This window comes from Oncorhynchus nerka, unplaced genomic scaffold, assembly GCF_034236695.1.
Source record: "Oncorhynchus nerka isolate Pitt River unplaced genomic scaffold, Oner_Uvic_2.0 unplaced_scaffold_1777, whole genome shotgun sequence".
NCBI classification, from domain to species: domain Eukaryota; kingdom Metazoa; phylum Chordata; class Actinopteri; order Salmoniformes; family Salmonidae; genus Oncorhynchus; species Oncorhynchus nerka.
In genome coordinates, this window is record NW_027039544.1 from 49,606 (window position 1) to 73,256 (window position 23,651).

Sequence of the window (23,651 nt, forward strand, 5' to 3'; positions counted from 1 at the left end):
CCTAGCCTGATCTCTAGCCTGGCCCCTTACAACCAACCCCTAGCCTGATCTCTAGCCTGGTCCTTACAACCAACCCCTAGCCTGATCTCTAGCCTGGTCCTTACAACCAACCCCTAGCCTGATCTCTAGCCTGGCCCCTTACAACCAACCCCTAGCCTGATCTCTAGTCTGGTCCTTACAACCAACCCCTAGCCTGATCTCTAGCCTAGTCCTTACAACCAACCCCTAGCCTGATCTCTAGCCTGGTCCTTACAACCAACCCCTAGCCTGATCTCTAGCCTGGCCCCTTACAACCAACCCCTAGCCTGATCTCTAGCCTGGTCCTTACAACCAACCCCTAGCCTGATCTCTAGCCTGGTCCTTACAACCAACCCCTAGTCTGATCTCTAGCCTGGCCCCTTACAACCAACCCCTAGCCTGATCTCTAGCCTGGTCCTTACAACCAACCCCTAGCCTGATCTCTAGCCTGGTCCTTACAACCAACCCCTAGCCTGATCTCTAGCCTGGCCCCTTACAACCAACCCCTAGCCTGATCTCTAGCCTGGTCCTTACAACCAACCCCTAGCCTGATCTCTAGCCTGGCCCCTTACAACCAACCCCTAGCCTGATCTCTAGCCTGGTCCTTACAACCAACCCCTAGCCTGATCTCTAGCCTGGTCCTTACAACCAACCCCTAGCCTGATCTCTAGCCTGGCCCCTTACAACCAACCCCTAGCCTCATTACTTCAGCCTATTTACTTCCTGTAGATCTGGAGGAGTTGGACAGGTATAAGCAACATGGTAGTGACTCTACCTTGCCTTCTGATAGGTTAGGTGGAACTTCCACCATACTGCTGATACCTACCCAAGCCTTTCAGATCTACTCCAGTCCCTGGGGGTTGGGGCTAGGGGATGCAGAGGGTAGGGGAAGTTTCGAGAAACAGTCCACGTGTTCATCCCAAATGGCACTCTGTTTCCTATATAGTGCACTACTTTCGACCAGGGCCCTGCTCTACAGTAGCAGACTATAAAGGGAATAAGGTGCCGTGTGGGACACAGGCCATGTTTGTCAGAACTGTAGACAATCCAGGGAAGCAGGAACCTCCCCTCCATTCTGCCAGATGCACAGGATATTCCTTTCTTTGTTTGTGAGAAAACGTCAGCACTCAGACCGCTGGTTCAACGCAGGCAGAGGACCTGAAAGAGCTGGTTCAACGCAGGCAGAGGACCTGAAAGAGCTGGGTCAACACAGGCAGAGGACCTGAAAGAGCTGGGTCAACACAGGCAGAGGAGCTGAAAGAGCTGGGTCAACACAGGCAGAGGACCTGAAAGAGCTGGTTCAAGGCAGGCAGAGGACCTGAAAGAGCTGGTTCAACGCAGGCAGAGGACCTGAAAGAGCTGGTTCAACGCAGGCAGAGGACCTGAAAGAGCTGGTTCAACGCAGGCAGAGGAGCTGAAAGAGCTGGTTCAACACAGGCAGAGGAGCTGAAAGAGCTGGGTCAACGCAGGCAGAGGAGCTGAAAGAGCTGGGTCAACGCAGGCAGAGGAGCTGAAAGAGCTGGGTCAACACAGGCAGAGGACCTGAAAGAGCTGGTTCAACGCAGGCAGAGGACCTGAAAGAGCTGGGTCAACACAGGCAGAGGAGCTGAAAGAGCTGGGTCAACACAGGCAGAGGACCTGAAAGAGCTGGTTCAACGCAGGCAGAGGAGCTGAAAGAGCTGGGTCAACGCAGGCAGAGGAGCTGAAAGAGCTGGGTCAACACAGGCAGAGGACCTGAAAGAGCTGGGTCAACACAGGCAGAGGGAGCTGAACGAGCTGGTGACATTTGACAATATATTGGCAAAGAGGGACAGAACCATGACTGAAGGTAAAACATTTGGTTTAATATCTTATCTTATATAATGAAACCTCATATACATGAACTGTTTGAGAAGGATGTAGCAGACTGAACTGTTCATTCAACCTGGAACACTCGTAGCTATCACAATGATTCTGTACTTCAGCCAATACAAGACTGTTTTACACTGAACTGAAATATACTTGTATGTTATCCTAACAGCTACACCACTGAGAGAGATGGCGCTGAAACGGCAGCCTGAGTCTGATGGGTGTGGCTCAACAAATCATGATGGTATGTACTCTGTTTGGACTGTGATGTTATGGTCTAATGGTTGAGTCAAATCATGATGGTATGTACTCTGTTTGGACTGTGATGTTATGGTCTAATGGTTGAGTCAAATCATGATGGTATGTACTCTGTTTGGACTGTGATGTTATGGTCTCTCATGGTTGAGTCAAATCATGATGGTATGTACTCTGTTTGGACTGTGATGTTATGGTCTAATGGTTGAGTCAAATCATGATGGTATGTACTCTGTTTGGACTGTGATGTTATTGTCTCTAATGGTTGAGTCAAATCATGATGGTATGTACTCTGTTTGGATGTGATGTTATGGTCTCTAATGGTTGAGTCAAATCATGATGGTATGTACTCTGTTTGGACTGTGATGTTATGGTCTCTAATGGTTGAGTCAAATCATGATGGTATGTACTCTGTTTGGACTGTGATGTTATGGTCTCTAATGGTTGAGTCAAATCATGATGGTATGTACTCTGTTTGGACTGTGATGTTATTGTCTCTAATGGTTGAGTCAAATCATGATGGTATGTACTCTGTTTGGATGTGATGTTATGGTCTCTAATGGTTGAGTCAAATCATGATGGTATGTACTCTGTTTGGACTGTGATGTTATGGTCTCTAATGGTTGAGTCAAAACACAACACACCCCACATTACAGCTGGGCAACTTATAATACTAACTCTACTAGTTATCTTGAGCAGGATGGTTATGGTTAAAATAATCATTGAATGAATCATTGAATCAATTGAATGAATTAAATGAATCAACATACATTATCTCTATTTTACAGCATGATAGTTGAGTTAATTTAAATGTTATGTTGTCGTTGCTATAGTTACTGGGAGCTACATTGCCTTTATCTGTGTGGTTTTTACAGGGTCTGGTTTGACCGCTGACCTGAGGATTGTGTTGCTAGGGAAGACTGGAGCAGGGAAGAGCGCAACAGGAAACACCATCCTGGGGAAGGAGGTGTTTAAAGTGGACTCTTCCCCTGCGTCAGTGACCGGACAGTGTGAGAGACAGAGTGGAGAGGTCAACGGGACGACGGTTCATGTGGTTGACACGCCGGGCCTCTTCGACACAGCCCGGTCGGACGAAGAGGTGAAGGAGAAAATAGAGGAGTGCGTTAACATGTCCGTCCCGGGCCCCCACGCCTTCCTGCTGGTGATCAGGCTGGGGGTGAGGTTCACAGAGGAGGAGAGGAACGCCGTGAGGTGGATCCAGGAGAACTTCGGAGAGGACGCCTCCATGTACACCATCTTGCTGTTCACCTGTAAAGACCAGCTGAAGGGGAAACAGGTGACAGATTCTCTGAAGATGTGTAAAGAGCTGCGGAGACTCTCCATCACGTTAGGAGGCGGGTATCACTCGTTCAACAACGACGCCAAAGACGACCCGGCTCAGGTCCCAGAGCTGCTGGAGAAGATCAAAGAGATGGTGGAGCTGAATGGAGGAGAGCACTACACCAACCAGATGTACCAGAAGGCTCAGAGGAAGATCAGAGAGGCGGAGGAGAGGAGGAGGGAGGAGGAGGAGAGGAGGAGGGAGGAGGAGGAGAGAAAGTTAAAAGAAGAGGTAAAGGTCGAGATAGAGAAAGAAAAGGAGGAAGAGAAAAGGGAGAAGGTAGATAAAAAGAGGAATCTCCACATCGCTCTAGCAGTAACAGTAGTGTGTGTAGTAGTAGGGGTGATCATAGCAGCTGCTGCTGATACCACAGTGGCCCTGGCTCTAGCTCCACTCCTACTGGTGCTGGGAGCAGCCAGTGGAATAACGGCTATCTGTCTAAAGAATGGAAGGTGTGGAGCTAAAACACCCGACTCCGTAGCTGTATAACGATCACATACTGTATACCTCATTAAGGCTGTTTTTACACTGGCAACACAATTCTGATCTTTTGCCACTAATTGGTCTTTTGACCAAACCGATCAATTATCAATAATTGGGCAAAATATCAGAATTTGTCTGCCCGTGTAAAGATCAGAATTAGGTTACCTGTGTAAAGATCAGAATTAGGTTACCTGTGTAAACGAGGCCGAACAAGACCTAACAACAAAAACATAGATTGAATGATTGATAGATAGATAGATAGATAGATAGATAGATAGATAGATAGATAGATAGATAGATAAAAATTGTCTTAAATCTGTTCCCTTAAGTATTTCTCTGGGTGTCCAGTGATCTATTTATTTTATCATGTGTTCAGGAATAACATTTATGAACACTTAATAAAGAGAAGTAAAGAGTCTGACTGATGACTAATGTTTTTATTACATTTCTCTGATATGTTTTAGAACACGTTTCCTCCCTGTATTATGTCAGAGTGACTGTCTGCCTTATAGTTTCACTATCTAGGTTACAAACCTCGAGAGGAACCAGGCTCTGAGGGGTGGCCAGTCCTCTTCTGGCTGTACCGGGTAGAGAGGAACGAGGCTCTGAGGGGTGGCCAGTCCTCTTCTGGCTGTGCCGGGTAGAGAGGAACCAGGCTCTGAGGGGTGGCCAGTCCTCTTCTGGCTGTACCGGGTAGAGAGGAACCAGGCTCTGAGGGGTGGCCAGTCCTCTTCTGGCTGTGCCGGGTGGAGATTATAACAGAACATGGCCAAGATGTTCATAGATGACCAGCAGGGTCAAATAATAATAATCACAGTGGTTGTAGAGGGTGCAACAGGTCACCACCTCAGGAGTAAATGTCAGTTGGCTTTTCATAGCCCATCATTGAGGGTATCTCAACCGCTCCTGCTGTCTCTAGAGACTTGAAAACGGCAGGTCTGGGACAGGCAGCACGTCCGGTGAACAGGTGAGGGTTCCATAGCCGCAGGCAGAACAGTTGAAACTGGAGCAGCAGCACGACCAGGTGGACTGGGGACACCAAGGAGTCATCAGGCTAGGTAGTCCTGAGACATGGTCCTAGCGCTCAGGTCCTCCGAGAGAGAGAGAAAGAAAGAAAGAGAAAGAAAGAAAGAAAGAGAAAAAGAGAGCATACTTAAATCTCCCCCACGGCACAAGACAAAGGGGGGGGGGGTGCCAACCCAGACAGGAAGACCACGTCAGTGACTCAACCCACTCAAGTGAAGCACCCCTCCTAGGGACGGCATGGAAGAGCACCAGTAAGCCAGTGACTCAGCCCCTGTAATAGAGGTAGAGAATCCCAGTGGAGAGAGGGGATATCGGATATCACAACATATATAGCCTGCTATGAGGACAGCAGGAGGAATTAATTGATATCACAACATATATAGGCTGCTATGAGGACAGCAGGAGGAATTAATGATATCACAACATATATAGGCTGCTATGAGGACAGCAGGAGGAATTAATGATATCACAACATATATAGGCTGCTATGAGGACAGCAGGAGGAATTAATTGATATCACAACATATATAGGCTGCTATGAGGACAGCAGGAGGAATTAATGATATCACAACATATATAGGCTGCTATGAGGACAGCAGGAGGAATTAATAATATCACAACATATATAGGCTGCTATGAGGACAGCAGGAGGAATTAATGATATCACAACATATATAGGCTGCTATGAGGACAGCAGGAGGAATTAATGATATCACAACATATATAGGCTGCTATGAGGACAGCAGGAGGAATTAATGATATCACAACATATATAGGCTGCTATGAGGACAGCAGGAGGAATTAATAATATCACAACATATATAGGCTGCTATGAGGACAGCAGGAGGAATTAATAGTATCACAACATATATAGGCTGCTATGAGGACAGCAGGAGGAATTAATGATATCACAACATATATAGGCTGCTATGAGGACAGCAGGAGGAATTAATGATATCACAACATATATAGGCTGCTATGAGGACAGCAGGAGGAATTAATAATATCACAACATATATAGGCTGCTATGAGGACAGCAGGAGGAATTAATAGTATCACAACATATATAGGCTGCTATGAGGACAGCAGGAGGAATTAATGATATCACAACATATATAGGCTGCTATGAGGACAGCAGGAGGAATTAATGATATCACAACATATATAGGCTGCTATGAGGACAGCAGGAGGAATTAATGATATCACAACATATATAGGCTGCTATGAGGACAGCAGGAGGGATTAATGATATCACAACATATATAGGCTGCTATGAGGACAGCAGGAGGAACGAACACATAAGCTATAAAGCAGAGAGAAATGGAATGGACTAGTACATGTGAAACAGGTCACATCAGGGATATTGTCTCTGCGTATTGAAACAGGTCACATCAGGGATATTGTCTCTGCGTATTGAAACAGGTCACATCAGGGATATTGTCTCTGCGTATTGAAACAGGTCAGATCAGGGATATTGTCTCTGCGTATTGAAACAGGTCAGATCAGGGATATTGTCTCTGCGTATTGAAACAGGTAAGATCAGGGATATTGTCTCTGCGTATTGAAACAGGTCAGATCAGGGATATTGTCTCTGCGTATTGAAACAGGTCACATCAGGGATATTGTCTCTGCGTAATGAAACAGGTAAGATCAGGGACATTGTCTCTGCGTATTGAAACAGGTAAGATCAGGGATATTGTCTCTGCGTATTGAAACAGGTAAGATTAGGGATATTGTCTCTGCGTAATGAAACAGTTTGGTATTGTGGTGAAATGGAAGAGGAAAGACGATGTAACTGTGTAACTGCTGTGAATGTTGTTTTGTCAATTTGTTGTCTATTGTATTGAAACGGCACTTTAAACGTGTACGTGATACTGCAACGTTTCCCCAAGGGGACAATGAAGTCAGTAAAGTGAAGTATATCACCTCGGAGAGATACATTTTCTCTTCTATTGCCCTTTCTACCACAATATACAATGTGAAATATTGTGATTAGTATATCACCTCGGAGAGATACATTTTCTCTTCTATTGCCCTTTCTACCACAATATACAATGTGAAATATTGTGAAATATTCATCCCAGGTTGTCGCTGTAAATGAGAATGAGTTCTCAGTCAACATACCTGATAGAATAAGGGATAAATAAATAAAAGCAGGCAATATTTTAGTTCTGGATTTTCAAGACTATTAACACTGTAAATGCAATGAGGAATGATGAATACATTGTCTTATGAACCAATGTGGGCATTCTGAAGACGCTTAATAATCAAATCAAATCAAATCTACCTTAAGTTTGTGTGTGAGAGGAATTCAAACTCAAAGGCTGTCTGTCATGTTACTGCATCATAATTCCTTAAATCACAGACAGTATTCAGAGCTGTTTACTTGTGGAATAGACACGAACTGGAATGCAGTTTTAACCAATCAGCATTCAGGATTAGACCCACCCATTGTATAAAAGGGCATAACTGTCCTGAATCTCTTGTACATCTGTAGTTCTCTGAGTCTCAGTAAAATACCAGAGGGGAAAACTCACTAGAATTATGGATGATTTCATTTTTACGTCAGCAAGTAGAGAGTGAATTACATCTCATATGTAAATACAAACAAAACAGGTCTGATGTTGGCAAACAAACAGGATGAGACGAGCACAAGTCATGAAACCAGGAAAGCAACCAGAAGGTGGGAACCATTCTTTAATAACATTGGTGAACAGTGGAAACTAATGAACAGAAAAACATTAGTTTAGGTGGGAGATGGTGCTGGTGACTGAAGCTCAAAGGAGGGTTAGGGTACGTTTTAACATTAGCTGAGCCATAAAAAAGTTGTCGTGTCTGTGACTATCATTACATGTGAAGACTGCTTTTTTTATCAAATAAATTCTCTATGTGTAATTATGTGATTAAACTAATTATGCAAACTTGAATTAACTAGGAAGTCAGGGCACCACGGGACATTTTTATAGTCTCTATTTTCCAAATCGAGTACAGTCTTGTATTAATGTATCATTATTACCTCATCAGTTCACATTATTGAAAGTCGCAAACCCTTGGATATCTGCACGAACCCTAGCCTAAATGATGAATCAGCGATATACAAATTGGCTTAATTATTTATTTACTAACTAACTAAATAAGCACAGAAATACATAACAAACAAACAGTAGATATTGGTTACTAACGCAATGCATTGATAAGTCCCTAGGTGGGCTAAACCGGTATCACGGCTTGGTAGACAATGGAAAGGGGTGGGGACAGATAAAAGAGCGGGAAAGACAAAATGGATTCACTACGCACAGTTGATAATTATATTCATTGAAATGCTAATCGTTTACACATGAACAGCTAGTATTTGCTCTTATTCTGTAGTCATCTATAGTCTGAGAGTTTAACCATTTCCAGCTGTGTAGCCATCGCTGCACGCTGTCTGGTCTAATGTAAATTTCGCCAGGAGTGGGTTTTATATACGTCTGAGAAAAGGGCGGTCCATGACGCTGACGTAATGTCTATGATCACGTGGCCACTGACCTGGTTAATACTTTACATGGAAGACAATTCTCTCATTTTGAAGGTTAACATCACATTACATCTTTTCACAAATAGTTTCATGTTTAATCACATACGTTTCACAAATGAAACACGCTCGTCATTTTACATTTAAGTCATTTAGCAGACGCTCTTATCCAGAGCGACTTACAAATTGGTGCATTCACCTTATGACCTCCAGTGGAACAGTAGTGCATCTAAATCTTTTCAGGGGGAGGGGGGGTGAGAGGGATTACTTTATCCTATCCTAGGTATTCCTTAAAGAGGTGGGGTTTCAGGTGTCTCCGGAAGGTGGTGATTGACTCCGCTGTCCTGGCGTCGTGAGGGAGTTTGTTCCACCATTGGGGGCCAGAGCAGCGAACAGTTTTGACTGGGCTGAGCGGGAACTGTACTTCCTCAGTGGTAGGGAGGCGAGCAGGCCAGAGGTGGATGAACGCAGTGCCCTTGTTTGGGTGTAGGGCCTGATCAGAGCCTGGAGGTACTGAGGTGCCGTTCCCCTCACAGCTCCGTAGGCAAGCACCATGGTCTTGTAGCGGATGCGAGCTTCAACTGGAAGCCAGTGGAGGGAGCGGAGGAGCGGGGTGACGTGAGAGAACTTGGGAAGGTTGAACACCAGACGGGCTGCGGCGTTCTGGATGAGTTGTAGGGGTTTAATGGCACAGGCAGGGAGCCCAGCCAACAGCGAGTTGCAGTAATCCAGACGGGAGATGACAAGTGCCTGGATTAGGACCTGCGCCGCTTCCTGTGTGAGGCAGGGTCGTACTCTGCGGATGTTGTAGAGCATGAACCTACAGGAACGGGCCACCGCCTTGATGTTAGTTGAGAACGACAGGGTGTTGTCCAGGATCACGCCAAGGTTCTTAGCGCTCTGGGAGGAGGACACAATGGAGTTGTCAACCGTGATGGCGAGATCATGGAACGGGCAGTCCTTCCCCGGGAGGAAGAGCAGTTCCGTCTTGCCGAGGTTCAGCTTGAGGTGGTGATCCGTCATCCACACGGATATGTCTGCCAGACATGCAGAGATGCGATTCGCCACCTGGTCATCAGAAGGGGAAAGGAGAAGATTAATTGTGTGTCGTCTGCATAGCAATGATAGGAGAGACCATGTGAGGTTATGACAGAGCCAAGTGACTTGGTGTATAGCGAGAATAGGAGAGGGCCTAGAACAGAGCCCTGGGGACACCAGTGGTGAGAGCACGTGGTGTGGAGACGGATTCTCGCCACGCCACCTGGTAGGAGCGACCTGTCAGGTAGGACGCAATCCAAGCGTGGGCCGCGCCGGAGATGCCCAACTCGGAGAGGGTGGAGAGGAGGATCTGATGGTTCACAGTATCGAAGGCAGCCGATAGGTCTAGAAGGATGAGAGCAGAGGAGAGAGAGTTAGCTTTAGCAGTGCGGAGCGCCTCCGTGATACAGAGAAGAGCAGTCTCAGTTGAATGACTAGTCTTGAAACCTGACTGATTTGGATCAAGAAGGTCATTCTGAGAGAGATAGCGGGAGAGCTGGCCAAGGACGGCACGTTCAAGAGTTTTGGAGAGAAAAGAAAGAAGGGATACTGGTCTGTAGTTGTTGACATCGGAGGGATCGAGTGTAGGTTTTTCAGAAGGGGTGCAACTCTCGCTCTCTTGAAGACGGAAGGGACGTAGCCAGCGGTCAGGGATGAGTTGATGAGCGAGGTGAGGTAAGGGAGGAGGTCTCCGGAAATGGTCTGGAGAAGAGAGGAGGGGATAGGGTCAAGCGGGCAGGTTGTAGGGCGGCCGGCCGTCACAAGACGCGAGATTTCATCTGGAGAGAGAGGGAGAAAGAGGTCAGAGCACAGGGTAGGGCAGTGTGAGCAGAACCAGCGGTGTCGTTTGACTTAGCAAACGAGGATCGGATGTCGTCGACCTTCTTTTCAAAATGGTTGACGAAGTCATCTGCAGAGAGGGAGGAGGGGGAGGGGGAGGAGGATTCAGGAGGGAGGAGAAGGTTGCAAAGAGCTTCCTAGGGTTAGAGGCAGATGCTTGGAATTTAGAGTGGTAGAAAGTGGCTTTAGCAGCAGAGAGAAGAGGAAAATGTAGAGAGGAGGGAGTGAAAGGATGTCAGGTCCGCAGGGAGGCGAGTTTTCCTCCATTTCCGCTCGGCTGCCCGGAGCCCTGTTCTGTGAGCTCGCAATGAGTCGTCGAGCCACGGAGCGGGAGGGGAGGACCGAGCCGGCCTGGAGGATAGGGGACATAGAGAGTCAAAGGATGCAGAAAGGGAGGAGAGGAGGGTTGAGGAGGCAGAATCAGGAGATAGGTTGGAGAAGGTTTGAGCAGAGGGAAGAGATGATAGGATGGAAGAGGAGAGAGTAGCGGGGAGAGAGAGCGAAGGTTGGGACGGCGCGATACCATCCGAGTAGGGGCAGTGTGGGAAGTGTTGGATGAGAGCGAGAGGGAAAAGGATACAAGGTAGTGGTCGGAGACTTGGAGGGGAGTTACAACGAGGTTAGTGGAAGAACAGCATCTAGTAAAGATGAGGTCGAGCGTATTTCCTGCCTTGTGAGTAGGGGGAAGGTGAGAGGGTGAGGTCAAAAGAGGAGAGGAGTGGAAAGAAGGAGGCAGAGAGGAATGAGTCAAAGGTAGGCGTGGGGAGGTTAAAGTCGCCCAGAACTGTGAGAGGTGAGCCGTCCTCAGGAAAGGAGCTTATCAAGGCATCAAGCTCATTGATGAACTCTCCGAGGAACCTGGAGGGCGATAAATGATAAGGATGTTAAGCTTGAAAGGGCTGGTAACTGTGACAGCATGGAATTCAAAGGAGCGATAGACAGATGGGTAAGGGGAGAAAGAGAGAATGACCACTTGGGAGAGATGAGGATCCCGGTGCCACCACCCCGCTGACCAGAAGCTCTCGGGGTGTGCGAGAACACGTGGGCAGACGAAGAGAGCAGTAGGAGTAGCAGTGTTGTCTGTGGTGATCCATGTTTCCGTCAGTGCCAAGAAGTCGAGGGACTGGAGGGAGACATAGGCGGAGATGAACTCTGCCTTGTTGGCCGCAGATCGGCAGTTCCAGAGGCTACCGGAGACCTGGAACTCCACGTGGGTCGTGCGCTGGGACCACCAGATTAGGGTGGCGCGGCCACGCGGTGTGGAGCGTTTGTATGGTCTGTGCAGAGAGGAGAGAACAGGGATAGACAGACACATAGTTGACAGGCTACACAAGAGGCTACGCTAATGCAAAGGAGATTGGAATGACAAGTGGACTACACGTCACGAGTGTTCAGAGAGTTAAGCTTACGTAGCAAGGATCTTATTGACTAAAATGATTAAAATGATACAGTACTGCTGAAGTAGGCTAGCTGGCAGAGGCTGCGTTGTTGACTAAGTAGGCTAGTTGGCATTGGCTGCGTTGTTGACACTACACTAATCAAGTCGTTCCGTTGAGTGTAATAGTTTCTACTGTGCTGCTATTCGGGCTAGCTGGCTAGCTAGCAGTGTTGATTACGTTACGTTGCGTTAAAGAACGACAATAGCTGGCTAACTAACCTAGGAAGTCGCTCTAGACTACACAATTATCTTTGATACAAAGACGGCTGTGTAGCTAGCTATGTAGCTAGCTACGATCAAACAAATCAAGCCGTTGTACTGTAATGAAATGAAATGAAAAATGTGATACTACCTGTGGAGCGAAGCGAAATGCGACCGGATTGTTGAGTGCAGAAGTTCTGTTCGGTAGACGTTGGCTAGCTGTTGGCTAGCTAGCAGAGTCTCCTATGTTAAGGACGACATAAAACTACACACTCTAAACTACACAATTATCTTGGGTACGAAGACAGCAAAGACAACTATGTAGCTAGCTAACACTACACTAATCAAGTCGTTCAGTTGAGTGTAATAGTTGTGCTGCTAATCGGTAGACGGTGGACTAGCTAACGGTGGACGTTAGCTAGCTGGCTAGCTGCAGGGCAGTGTAGACTGCGTTAGGACGACGAAATACGATAATTACGCAATTATCTATGAAACAAAGACGGCTGTGTAGCTAGCTAAGAAGAAATTGATAAGATTAGACAAATCAAACCGTTGTACTATAATGAAATGTAATGAAATGTAATACTACCTGCGGACCGAGTGCAGATGCGACCGCTCGCTCCAACCCGGAAGTGACTGTCCCTTACTGTCCACGGACCATTGCAACATTCTCAAAAGTAGAAATATTGTTTAATTAATCAAACTTTTGATGTCCAAGTGTCTCTCTGTATTCCACAGTTTACATTCCAAACTCGAACACTACAGAGCATAGGGGCAGCTTATTTTATGACCGACCATAAAACAGCCGACTTCCCGCTCTCCCCCTCTACGAGAGAGAGCAGGCTGTAGAGCAGACCCACTTTAACCTGATCCTTCAGATCGTCACAGGAGAGTCATGACATTCCCCTCTACGAGAGAGAACAGGCTGTAGAGCAGACCCACTCTAACCTGATCCTTCAGATCGTCACAGGAGAGTCATGACATTCCCCTCTACGAGAGAGAGCAGGCTGTAGAGCAGACCCACTCTAACCTGATCCTTCAGATCGTCACAGGAGAGTCATGACATTCCCCCTCTACGAGAGAGAACAGGCTGTAGAGCAGACCCACTTTAACCTGATCCTTCAGATCGTCACAGGAGAGTCATGACATTCCCCTCTACGAGAGAGAGCAGGCTGTAGAGCAGACCCACTCTAACCTGATCCTTCAGATCGTCACAGGAGAGTCATGACATTCCCCCTCTACGAGAGAGAACAGGCTGTAGAGCAGACCCACTCTAACCTGATCCTTCAGATCGTCACAGGAGAGTCATGACATTCCCCTCTACGAGAGAGAGCAGGCTGTAGAGCGGACCCACTCTAACCTGATCCTTCAGATCGTTACAGGAGAGTCATGACATTCCCCTCTACGAGAGAGAGCAGGCTGTAGAGCAGACCCACTCTAACCTGATCCTTCAGATCGTTACAGGAGAGTCATGACATTCCCCCTCTACGAGAGAGAACAGGCTGTAGAGCAGACCCACTCTAACCTGATCCTTCAGATCGTCACAGGAGAGTCATGACATTCCCCCTCTACGAGAGAGAGCAGGCTGTAGAGCAGACCCACTCTAACCTGATCCTTCAGATCGTCACAGGAGAGTCATGACACAGTCATAGAAACAGACAGCATGTTTTCCATAATCCTTCTTTATTATAAACTGGGTGGTTGGAGTCGTGAATACTGATTGGCTGACAGCCATGGTATAGCAGACAGTAGTATGTATATATATATTATTTATTTCCTTACCTGGGAAGTAAGTTAATAACAAATTCTTATTTACAATGACAGCCTAGGAACAGTGGGTTAACTGCCTTGTTCAGGGGCAGAACGACAGATTTTTACCTTGTCAGCTCGGGGATTCAATCTAGCAACCTTTCGGTTAATGGCCCAACGCTCTAACCACTAGGCTACCACACTCCCTTGTGTGTTATTGCTTAAATAACATTGGTGGACAGTGGACACTAATGACCAGAAAAAAAAAACTGAATTTAGGTGGGAGATGGTGCTGGTGACTGAAGCTCAAAGGAGGGTTAGGGTACGTTTATCATTAGCTGAGCCATATACAGTCATAGAAACAGACAGCATATTTTTTTTATCCAGAGTGAATTACCTTCCTACAGAGAGTAAAGTCTACAATCAACGACCCAGTTAGGTAATAATCAGCATGTTTTTGTATTTACTGAAGAACAGGGATTTAATGTGAAAGGAAAGATGAAGATTGGTATGATTATGCCATGTTATGACAGTAAAAGTCTGGTTAATGTTTGTATAAAGATGAAAGTACACACAGTTCCATTCAGTGGGTTAGGACATGGTGCTGGCCACAACAAGGTTAAAGGTTAAAAAGCCGTTCGAACCAATTTCTCCTGCTCCTCTTCCTCCTCCTCTTTTCCATCTTCCCCCTCTCATTTTCCATCTTCCCCCTCTCCTCTTCAATCTTCCTCCTCTCCTCTTCCATCTTCCTCCTCTCCTCCTGTCTCTCCTCTTCCATCTTCCTCGTCTCCTCTTCCGCCTTCCTCCTCTCCTCCTGTCTCTCCTCTTCTATCTTCCTCAACTCCTCCTCTCTCTTTATTTCCTCCTCTCTCCTCACCTCCTCTTCCCGCTTCCTGATCGCCTCCTCTTGTTTCTTAATTTCTTCCTCTTTTTTCTTCCTCTCCTCCTCTCTCTTCCTCTCCTCCTCTTCTTCGATCTTCCTCTGGACCTTCTGGTACACCTCGTTGGTGTAGTGTTGTCCTCCGTTCCTCTTCACCATCTCCTCTATCTTCTTCAGCAGCTCTGGGACTTGGTCAGGGTTGGCGCTACTGTCACTGTCATTGATGACAGAGTGATATCCACCTCCACATTTGCTGATGAGATCCTGGAGGTTAACACTTTCTCCTACAAACTGCTCAACAGATTTTTTTCTCAGCTGGTCTCCTCCAGTGAACAGCACCATGGTGTACTTTGAGGCTTCTTCTCCAAAGTTGTCCTGGATCCACTTCACTGTGTTCCTCTCCTCCTCTGTGAACCTCCCCAGTCTGATCACCAGCAGGAACACATGGGGTCCTGGGACGGACATGTAGAAGCACCGTTCTAGTTCACCTTTCATTTTCTCTATAGTCACTGACGTGTCAAAGTGTCCCGGCGTGTCAATCACATCAATCTTCCTCCCATCCACCTCTCCACTCTGTTTCTCACACTGAGCAGTCACAGACTCAGGGGAGGAGTCTTCTTTAAACCCCTCCCCACCCAGGATGGTGTTTCCTGTTGCGCTCTTCCCTGCTCCAGTCTTCCCCACCAGAACTATCCTCAGATGAGCTGGACCAGTTTCTGTGAATTAAAAAAAGAAAGAATATAGAGGCACCATTATATGCTGAAGAATTATCAAGTAAATTATTAAAATAATGTAATTTACAGTACATAGTAATGTTGATGATTATAACAACAAACATGTACTTACTCTGCCTCTCTCTCTCCTCCTCCTCCTCCTCTCTCCTCATCCTCTCATCCTCCTGTCTCTCTCTCTCCTCCTCCTCCTCCTGTCTCCTCATCCTCTCATCCTCCTGTCTCTCTCTCTCCTCTTCCTCCAGTCTCCTCATCCTCTCCTCCTCCTGTTTTCTCATCCCCTCCTCCTCCTGTCTTCTCATCCTCTCCTCCTCCTGAGAGAGAGAGAGAGAGAGAGTGGAGCTAAAATGAGGAGTTGTTCAGCTATGTTGCTATAAGTGAATGTTACACATATAGAACGAGAGGCTTTGAATCAGTCTTGTACAGTACCAGTTTGAGGAGCACTTGATGGACCACGTCGTTTATTGATTGCTTGTGCCTCTCATATGTTCTCTCTGTCACAGTGAGGCAATCTGAATAATAGGCAGAACGAGTTAACAACCAAATGGTCTCTTGTGACTGCTGACATAAATGTCCAATCAGTATTTGGTCCTGGGTTCCAATACGAACAACCGAACAACATATCAAGGTATAAAAAAAGGTTCATTATCATGATTAATGACACCTGTTACTCATCAAGTGACAGGGCAAAGTATAAACAACCTTCCTGTAGTCTCACCCAGGAAATGGGGTCTATTAGAAGGCTGTTGGTCCCAGCAATTCACCATGAGGTCCACCATCTCCCCCAGCCCACCAGCCTGGTCCCTGTCCACTGCCTCCAGAGGAGGCCTGTCGCCCAAGGGGACCCGGAACCTCACCATACTGGACTGGAGATCTACAGGAGAGTGAAATAAGAGAACAAGAAAGTGTAAATAATAGTGAGTAGTGACGGGTGAGATGGAGAAGAGACGGAGAGGAAGACGTGTGTGTTAATGTGTGTGTTAATGTGTGTGTTAATGTGTGTGTGTTAATGTGTGTGTTAATGTGTGTGTTAATGTGTGTGTGTTAATGTGTGTGTGTTAATGTGTGTGTTAATGTGTGTGTGTTAATGTGTGTGTGTTAATGTGTGTGTGTTAATGTGTGTGTGTTAATGTGTGTGTGTTAATGTGTGTGTTAATGTGTGTGTGTTAATGTGTGTGTGTTAATGTGTGTGTGCTTAACAGTGACACTGAATTACCACTTACGAGGGTTATCTGCATAATAGGGCACTTTTCCAGTGAAGATGGACCACAGCAGTATGCCGTAACTGAGACAGAGGAAATAGAGAGAGTTATCGAATGTCCGCGGTGCATTCTGAGTGCTGTCTCTCTGTGTTGTACCTGTAGATGTCAATGAGTGCTGTCTCTCTGTGTTGTACCGGTAGATGTCAGTGAGTGCTGTCTCTCTGTGTTATACCGGTAGATGTCAGTGAGTGCTGTCTCTCTGTGTTGTACCGGTAGATGTCAGTGAGTGCTGTCTCTCTGTGTTGTACCTGTAGATGTCAGTGAGTGCTGTCTCTCTGTGTTGTACCTGTAGATGTCAGTGAGTGCTGTCTCTCTGTGTTGTACCGGTAGATGTCAGTGAGTGCTGTCTCTCTGTGTTATACCGGTAGATGTCAGTGAGTGCTGTCTCTCTGTGTTGTACCTGTAGATGTCAGTGAGTGCTGTCTCTCTGTGTTGTACCTGTAGATGTCAGTGAGTGCTGTCTCTCTGTGTTGTACCTGTAGATGTCAGTGAGTGCTGTCTATCTGTGTTGTAGATGTCAGTGAGTGCTGTCTCTCTGTGTTGTACCTGTAGATGTCAGTGAGTGCTGTCTCTCTGTGTTGTAGATGTAGATGTCAGTGAGTGCTGTCTCTCTGTGTTATACCTGTAGATGTCAGTGAGTGCTGTCTCTCTGTGTTGTACCTGTAGATGTCAGTGAGTGCCTTCTCTCTGTGTTGTACCTGTAGATGTCAGTGAGTGCTGTCTCTCTGTGTTGTACCTGTAGATGTCAGTGAGTGCTGTCTCTCTGTGTTGTACCGGTAGATGTCAGTGAGTGCTGTCTCTCTGTGTTGTACCTGTAGATGTCAGTGAGTGCTGTCTCTCTGTGTTGTACCTGTAGATGTCAGTGAGTGCTGTCTCTCTGTGTTGTACCTGTAGATGTCAGTGAGTGCTGTCTCTCTGTGTTGTACCTGTAGATGTCAGTGAGTGCTGTCTCTCTGTGTTGTACCTGTAGATGTCAGTGAGTGCTGTCTCTCTGTGTTGTACCTGTAGATGTCAGTGAGTGCTGTCTCTCTGTGTATGTCAGTGAGTGCTGTCTCTCTGTGTTGTACCTGTAGATGTCAGTGAGTGCTGTCTATCTGTGTTGTACCTGTAGATGTCAGTGAGTGCTGTCTCTCTGTGTTATACCTGTAGATGTCAGTGAGTGCTGTCTCTCTGTGTTATACCTGTAGATGTCAGTGAGTGCTGTCTCTCTGTGTTATACCTGTAGATGTCAGTGAGTGCTGTCTCTCTGTGTTATACCTGTAGATGTCTGTGAGTGCTGTCTCTCTGTGTATGTCAGTGAGTGCTGTCTATCTGTGTTGTACCTGTAGATGTCAGTGAGTGCTGTCTCTCTGTGTTATACCTGTAGATGTCAGTGAGTGCTGTCTCTCTGTGTTATACCTGTAGATGTCAGTGAGTGCTGTCTCTCTGTGTTGTACCTGTAGATGTCAGTGAGTGCTGTCTCTCTGTGTTATACCTGTAGATGTCAGTGAGTGCTGTCTCTCTGTGTTGTACCTGTAGATGTCAGTGAGTGCTGTCTCTCTGTGTTGTACCGGTAGATGTCAGTGAGTGCTGTCTCTCTGTGTTATACCGGTAGATGTCAGTGAGTGCTGTCTCTCTGTGTTGTACCTGTAGATGTCAGTGAGTGCTGTCTCTCTGTGTTGTACCTGTAGATGTCAGTGAGTGCTGTCTCTCTGTGTTGTACCTGTAGATGTCAGTGAGTGCTGTCTATCTGTGTTGTAGATGTCAGTGAGTGCTGTCTCTCTGTGTTGTACCTGTAGATGTCAGTGAGTGCTGTCTCTCTGTGTTGTACCTGTAGATGTCAGTGAATGCTGTCTCTCTGTGTTATACCTGTAGATGTCAGTGAGTGCTGTCTCTCTGTGTTGCACCTGTAGATGTCAGTGAGTGCCTTCTCTCTGTGTTGTACCTGTAGATGTCAGTGAGTGCTGTCTCTCTGTGTTGTACCTGTAGATGTCAGTGAGTGCTGTCTCTCTGTGTTGTACCTGTAGATGTCAGTGAGTGCTGTCTCTCTGTGTTGTACCTGTAGATGTCAGTGAGTGCTGTCTCTCTGTGTTGTACCTGTAGATGTCAGTGAGTGCTGTCTCTCTGTGTTGTACCTGTAGATGTCAGTGAGTGCTGTCTCTCTGTGTTGTACCTGTAGATGTCAGTGAGTGCTGTCTCTCTGTGTTGTACCTGTAGATGTCAGTGAGTGCTGTCTATCTGTGTTGTACCTGTAGATGTCAGTGAGTGCTGTCTCTCTGTGTTATACCTGTAGATGTCAGTGAGTGCTGTCTCTCTGTGTTATACCTGTAGATGTCAGTGAGTGCTGTCTCTCTGTGTTATACCTGTAGATGTCAGTGAGTGCTGTCTCTCTGTGTTATACCTGTAGATGTCTGTGAGTGCTGTCTCTCTGTGTATGTCAGTGAGTGCTGTCTATCTGTGTTGTACCTGTAGATGTCAGTGAGTGCTGTCTCTCTGTGTTATACCTGTAGATGTCAGTGAGTGCTGTCTCTCTGTGTTATACCTGTAGATGTCAGTGAGTGCTGTCTCTCTGTGTTATACCTGTAGATGTCAGTGAGTGCTGTCTCTCTGTGTTGTACCTGTAGATGTCAGTGAGTGCTGTCTCTCTGTGTTATACCTGTAGATGTCAGTGAGTGCTGTCTGTCTGTGTTGTACCTGTAGATGTCAGTGAGTGCTGTCTCTCTGTGTTGTACCGGTAGATGTCAGTGAGTGCTGTCTCTCTGTGTTATACCGGTAGATGTCAGTGAGTGCTGTCTCTCTGTGTTGTACCTGTAGATGTCAGTGAGTGCTGTCTCTCTGTGTTGTACCTGTAGATGTCAATGAGTGCTGTCTCTCTGTGTTGTACCGGTAGATGTCAGTGAGTGCTGTCTCTCTGTGTTATACCGGTAGATGTCAGTGAGTGCTGTCTCTCTGTGTTGTACCGGTAGATGTCAGTGAGTGCTGTCTCTCTGTGTTGTACCTGTAGATGTCAGTGAGTGCTGTCTCTCTGTGTTGTACCTGTAGATGTCAGTGAGTGCTGTCTCTCTGTGTTGTACCGGTAGATGTCAGTGAGTGCTGTCTCTCTGTGTTATACCGGTAGATGTCAGTGAGTGCTGTCTCTCTGTGTTGTACCTGTAGATGTCAGTGAGTGCTGTCTCTCTGTGTTGTACCTGTAGATGTCAGTGAGTGCTGTCTCTCTGTGTTGTACCTGTAGATGTCAGTGAGTGCTGTCTATCTGTGTTGTAGATGTCAGTGAGTGCTGTCTCTCTGTGTTGTACCTGTAGATGTCAGTGAGTGCTGTCTCTCTGTGTTGTACCTGTAGATGTCAGTGAGTGCTGTCTCTCTGTGTTGTACCTGTAGATGTCAGTGAGTGCTGTCTCTCTGTGTTATACCTGTAGATGTCAGTGAGTGCTGTCTCTCTGTGTTGCACCTGTAGATGTCAGTGAGTGCCTTCTCTCTGTGTTGTAGATGTAGATGTCAGTGAGTGCTGTCTCTCTGTGTTATACCTGTAGATGTCAGTGAGTGCTGTCTCTCTGTGTTGTACCTGTAGATGTCAGTGAGTGCCTTCTCTCTGTGTTGTACCTGTAGATGTCAGTGAGTGCTGTCTCTCTGTGTTGTACCTGTAGATGTCAGTGAGTGCTGTCTCTCTGTGTTGTACCTGTAGATGTCAGTGAGTGCTGTCTCTCTGTGTTGTACCTGTAGATGTCAGTGAGTGCTGTCTCTCTGTGTTGTACCTGTAGATGTCAGTGAGTGCTGTCTCTCTGTGTTGTACCTGTAGATGTCAGTGAGTGCTGTCTCTCTGTGTTGTACCTGTAGATGTCAGTGAGTGCTGTCTCTCTGTGTTGTACCTGTAGATGTCAGTGAGTGCTGTCTCTCTGTGTATGTCAGTGAGTGCTGTCTCTCTGTGTTGTACCTGTAGATGTCAGTGAGTGCTGTCTATCTGTGTTGTACCTGTAGATGTCAGTGAGTGCTGTCTCTCTGTGTTATACCTGTAGATGTCAGTGAGTGCTGTCTCTCTCTGTGTTATACCTGTAGATGTCAGTGAGTGCTGTCTCTCTGTGTTATACCTGTAGATGTCAGTGAGTGCTGTCTCTCTGTGTTATACCTGTAGATGTCTGTGAGTGCTGTCTCTCTGTGTATGTCAGTGAGTGCTGTCTATCTGTGTTGTACCTGTAGATGTCAGTGAGTGCTGTCTCTCTGTGTTATACCTGTAGATGTCAGTGAGTGCTGTCTCTCTGTGTTGTACCTGTAGATGTCAGTGAGTGCTGTCTCTCTGTGTTGTACCGGTAGATGTCAGTGAGTGCTGTCTCTCTGTGTTATACCGGTAGATGTCAGTGAGTGCTGTCTCTCTGTGTTGTACCTGTAGATGTCAGTGAGTGCTGTCTCTCTGTGTTGTACCTGTAGATGTCAATGAGTGCTGTCTCTCTGTGTTGTACCGGTAGATGTCAGTGAGTGCTGTCTCTCTGTGTTATACCGGTAGATGTCAGTGAGTGCTGTCTCTCTGTGTTGTACCGGTAGATGTCAGTGAGTGCTGTCTCTCTGTGTTGTACCTGTAGATGTCAGTGAGTGCTGTCTCTCTGTGTTGTACCTGTAGATGTCAGTGAGTGCTGTCTCTCTGTGTTGTACCGGTAGATGTCAGTGAGTGCTGTCTCTCTGTGTTATACCTGTAGATGTCAGTGAGTGCTGTCTCTCTGTGTTGCACCTGTAGATGTCAGTGAGTGCCTTCTCTCTGTGTTGTAGATGTAGATGTCAGTGAGTGCTGTCTCTCTGTGTTATACCTGTAGATGTCAGTGAGTGCTGTCTCTCTGTGTTATACCTGTAGATGTCAGTGAGTGCTGTCTCTCTGTGTTGTACCTGTAGATGTCAGTGAGTGCCTTCTCTCTGTGTTGTACCTGTAGATGTCAGTGAGTGCTGTCTCTCTGTGTTGTACCTGTAGATGTCAGTGAGTGCTGTCTCTCTGTGTTGTACCTGTAGATGTCAGTGAGTGCTGTCTCTCTGTGTTGTACCTGTAGATGTCAGTGAGTGCTGTCTCTCTGTGTTGTACCTGTAGATGTCAGTGAGTGCTGTCTCTCTGTGTTGTACCTGTAGATGTCAGTGAGTGCTGTCTCTCTGTGTTGTACCTGTAGATGTCAGTGAGTGCTGTCTCTCTGTGTTGTACCTGTAGATGTCAGTGAGTGCTGTCTCTCTGTGTATGTCAGTGAGTGCTGTCTCTCTGTGTTGTACCTGTAGATGTCAGTGAGTGCTGTCTATCTGTGTTGTACCTGTAGATGTCAGTGAGTGCTGTCTCTCTGTGTTATACCTGTAGATGTCAGTGAGTGCTGTCTCTCTGTGTTATACCTGTAGATGTCAGTGAGTGCTGTCTCTCTGTGTTATACCTATAGATGTCAGTGAGTGCTGTCTCTCTGTGTTATACCTGTAGATGTCTGTGAGTGCTGTCTCTCTGTGTATGTCAGTGAGTGCTGTCTATCTGTGTTGTACCTGTAGATGTCAGTGAGTGCTGTCTCTCTGTGTTATACCTGTAGATGTCAGTGAGTGCTGTCTCTCTGTGTTATACCTGTAGATGTCAGTGAGTGCTGTCTCTCTGTGTTGTACCTGTAGATGTCAGTGAGTGCTGTCTCTCTGTGTTATACCTGTAGATGTCAGTGAGTGCTGTCTCTCTGTGTTGTACCTGTAGATGTCAGTGAGTGCTGTCTCTCTGTGTTATACCTGTAGATGTCAGTGAGTGCTGTCTCTCTGTGTTATACCTGTAGATGTCTGTGAGTGCTGTCTCTCTGTGTATGTCAGTGAGTGCTGTCTATCTATGTTGTACCTGTAGATGTCAGTGAGTGCTGTCTCTCTGTGTTATACCTGTAGATGTCAGTGAGTGCTGTCTCTCTGTGTTATACCTGTAGATGTCAGTGAGTGCTGTCTCTCTGTGTTGTATCTGTAGATGTCAGTGAGTGCTGTCTCTCTGTGTTATACCTGTAGATGTCAGTGAGTGCTGTCTCTCTGTGTTGTACCTGTAGATGTCAGTGGCTCGAGTTGGTTCATACGATGATTCAAAAGCCTCAGGGGGCATGTAGCTTAGAGTGCCTCCTTCCTTCCCGGGCTCTTCTCTGGACATTTCCAAAACACTATGGGAGACTTCAGCAAGGCCAAAATCTGTAAGCTAGAGAGAGAGAGACAGCGAGACAGAGAGAAAGAGAGTGGGCGTGTGAGAGAGAGAAAGAGAGAGAGAGAGAGACAGCAAGACAGAGAGAAAGAGAGTGAGCGTGTGAGAGAGAGAGAAAGAGAGAGAGAGAGAGAGAGAAAGAGAGTGAGCGTGTGAGAGAGAGAAAGAGAGAGAGATGGGCTTAACATAGACTAAACAGAAATAGTCATGTTCAGTAAACATGTATACTGCCCGTGGGTAGTGATGACTGCATATAGTTCAGACGTATCTCACCACTAGTAGAGACTCAGGATCTTGGGACTTGCCTTTGCATTAAGGTTGTCATCCAGCAACACGTTATTGGGCTTCAGGTCGCGATGCAGAAGTGGCTGAGGAAGGTTGTGAAGGAAGTTAATTCCCAGAGCGATCTGGTGGGCCAGGCGGAAGGCCAGGGGCCAGGGTGGGGGGCCAGAGAGGCTGGCCTGGAGGGTGGCCAGGGAGCCTATGTTCATTAACTCCATCACAATACCCAGCTGGGTGGAGAGGCCTCTACCTGGAGAGGGAGGGCACCCCTGGTACACCCCCAGAATCCTCACCACATGGGGGCTCCCTCCCTTCTGCATATTCTTTACCTCCTTAAGCAGGGACGTGCTAGAGCTGGAATGATGTGTGTGTGTGTGGGGGGGGGGGGGGGGGGGGATTATAGTCCATGAGCCAAGCCAACAAGTTATTTATCACATACTGCACACCCTTTAGAGTCACAGCTATCCATCAGACTCATTTTTGGGAAAGGTTCAGGTCAATATAACTTTAGGTTAAATATTAGAATTACCTGTATAAATTGCTTTAAAAAAGAAACATACATTTTAACTTTGTTTGACGAGTGGTACTGAAAGGTC

At 46.7% G+C, this 23,651-nt stretch overlaps 2 protein-coding genes across 3 annotated transcripts; one reads left to right on the plus strand and one right to left on the minus strand.

Annotated features, from left to right (window-relative positions):
- The first annotated feature begins 814 nt into the window (after positions 1 to 814).
- Positions 815 to 4,367, plus strand: LOC135567804 (GTPase IMAP family member 7-like). The gene is made up of 3 exons (XM_065015018.1): positions 815 to 1,846; positions 2,039 to 2,110; positions 2,997 to 4,367. Exons 1-3 carry the CDS (start codon positions 1,837 to 1,839, stop codon positions 3,950 to 3,952), a joined length of 1,038 nt encoding a protein of 345 aa, XP_064871090.1. The 5' UTR covers positions 815 to 1,836; the 3' UTR covers positions 3,953 to 4,367.
- Positions 4,368 to 13,669: 9,302 nt separating this feature from the next.
- Positions 13,670 to 23,645, minus strand: LOC135567805 (GTPase IMAP family member 4-like). Of its 2 annotated transcripts, none has more exons than XM_065015019.1 (7): positions 23,079 to 23,645; positions 22,622 to 22,770; positions 16,587 to 16,648; positions 16,082 to 16,237; positions 15,793 to 15,875; positions 15,479 to 15,677; positions 13,670 to 15,348 (listed from the first exon to the last, which is right to left on the minus strand). In XM_065015019.1, exons 1-7 carry the CDS (start codon positions 23,373 to 23,375, stop codon positions 14,372 to 14,374), a joined length of 1,923 nt encoding a protein of 640 aa, XP_064871091.1. In that variant the 5' UTR covers positions 23,376 to 23,645; the 3' UTR covers positions 13,670 to 14,371. The 2 variants fall into 2 exon arrangements, with proteins under 2 accessions (XP_064871091.1, XP_064871092.1); XM_065015020.1 differs by having other exon boundaries at positions 23,047 to 23,171.
- Positions 23,646 to 23,651: the final 6 nt, after the last annotated feature.

Coding starts and splice junctions, on each gene's coding strand:
- LOC135567804 (XM_065015018.1), top strand. Junction 2,111..2,996: donor TGGCTCAACAAATCATGATG/GTATGTACTCTG, acceptor TGGTTTTTACAG/GGTCTGGTTTGACCGCTGAC.
- LOC135567805 (XM_065015019.1), bottom strand. CDS start 23,375: ATGCAGAAGGGAGGGAGCCCCCATGTGGTGAGGATTCTGGGGGTGTAC. Junction 22,771..23,078: donor ATGACAACCTTAATGCAAAG/GCAAGTCCCAAG, acceptor CTCTCTCTCTAG/CTTACAGATTTTGGCCTTGC. Junction 15,876..16,081: donor TAATAGACCCCATTTCCTGG/GTGAGACTACAG, acceptor CCTATTATTCAG/ATTGCCTCACTGTGACAGAG.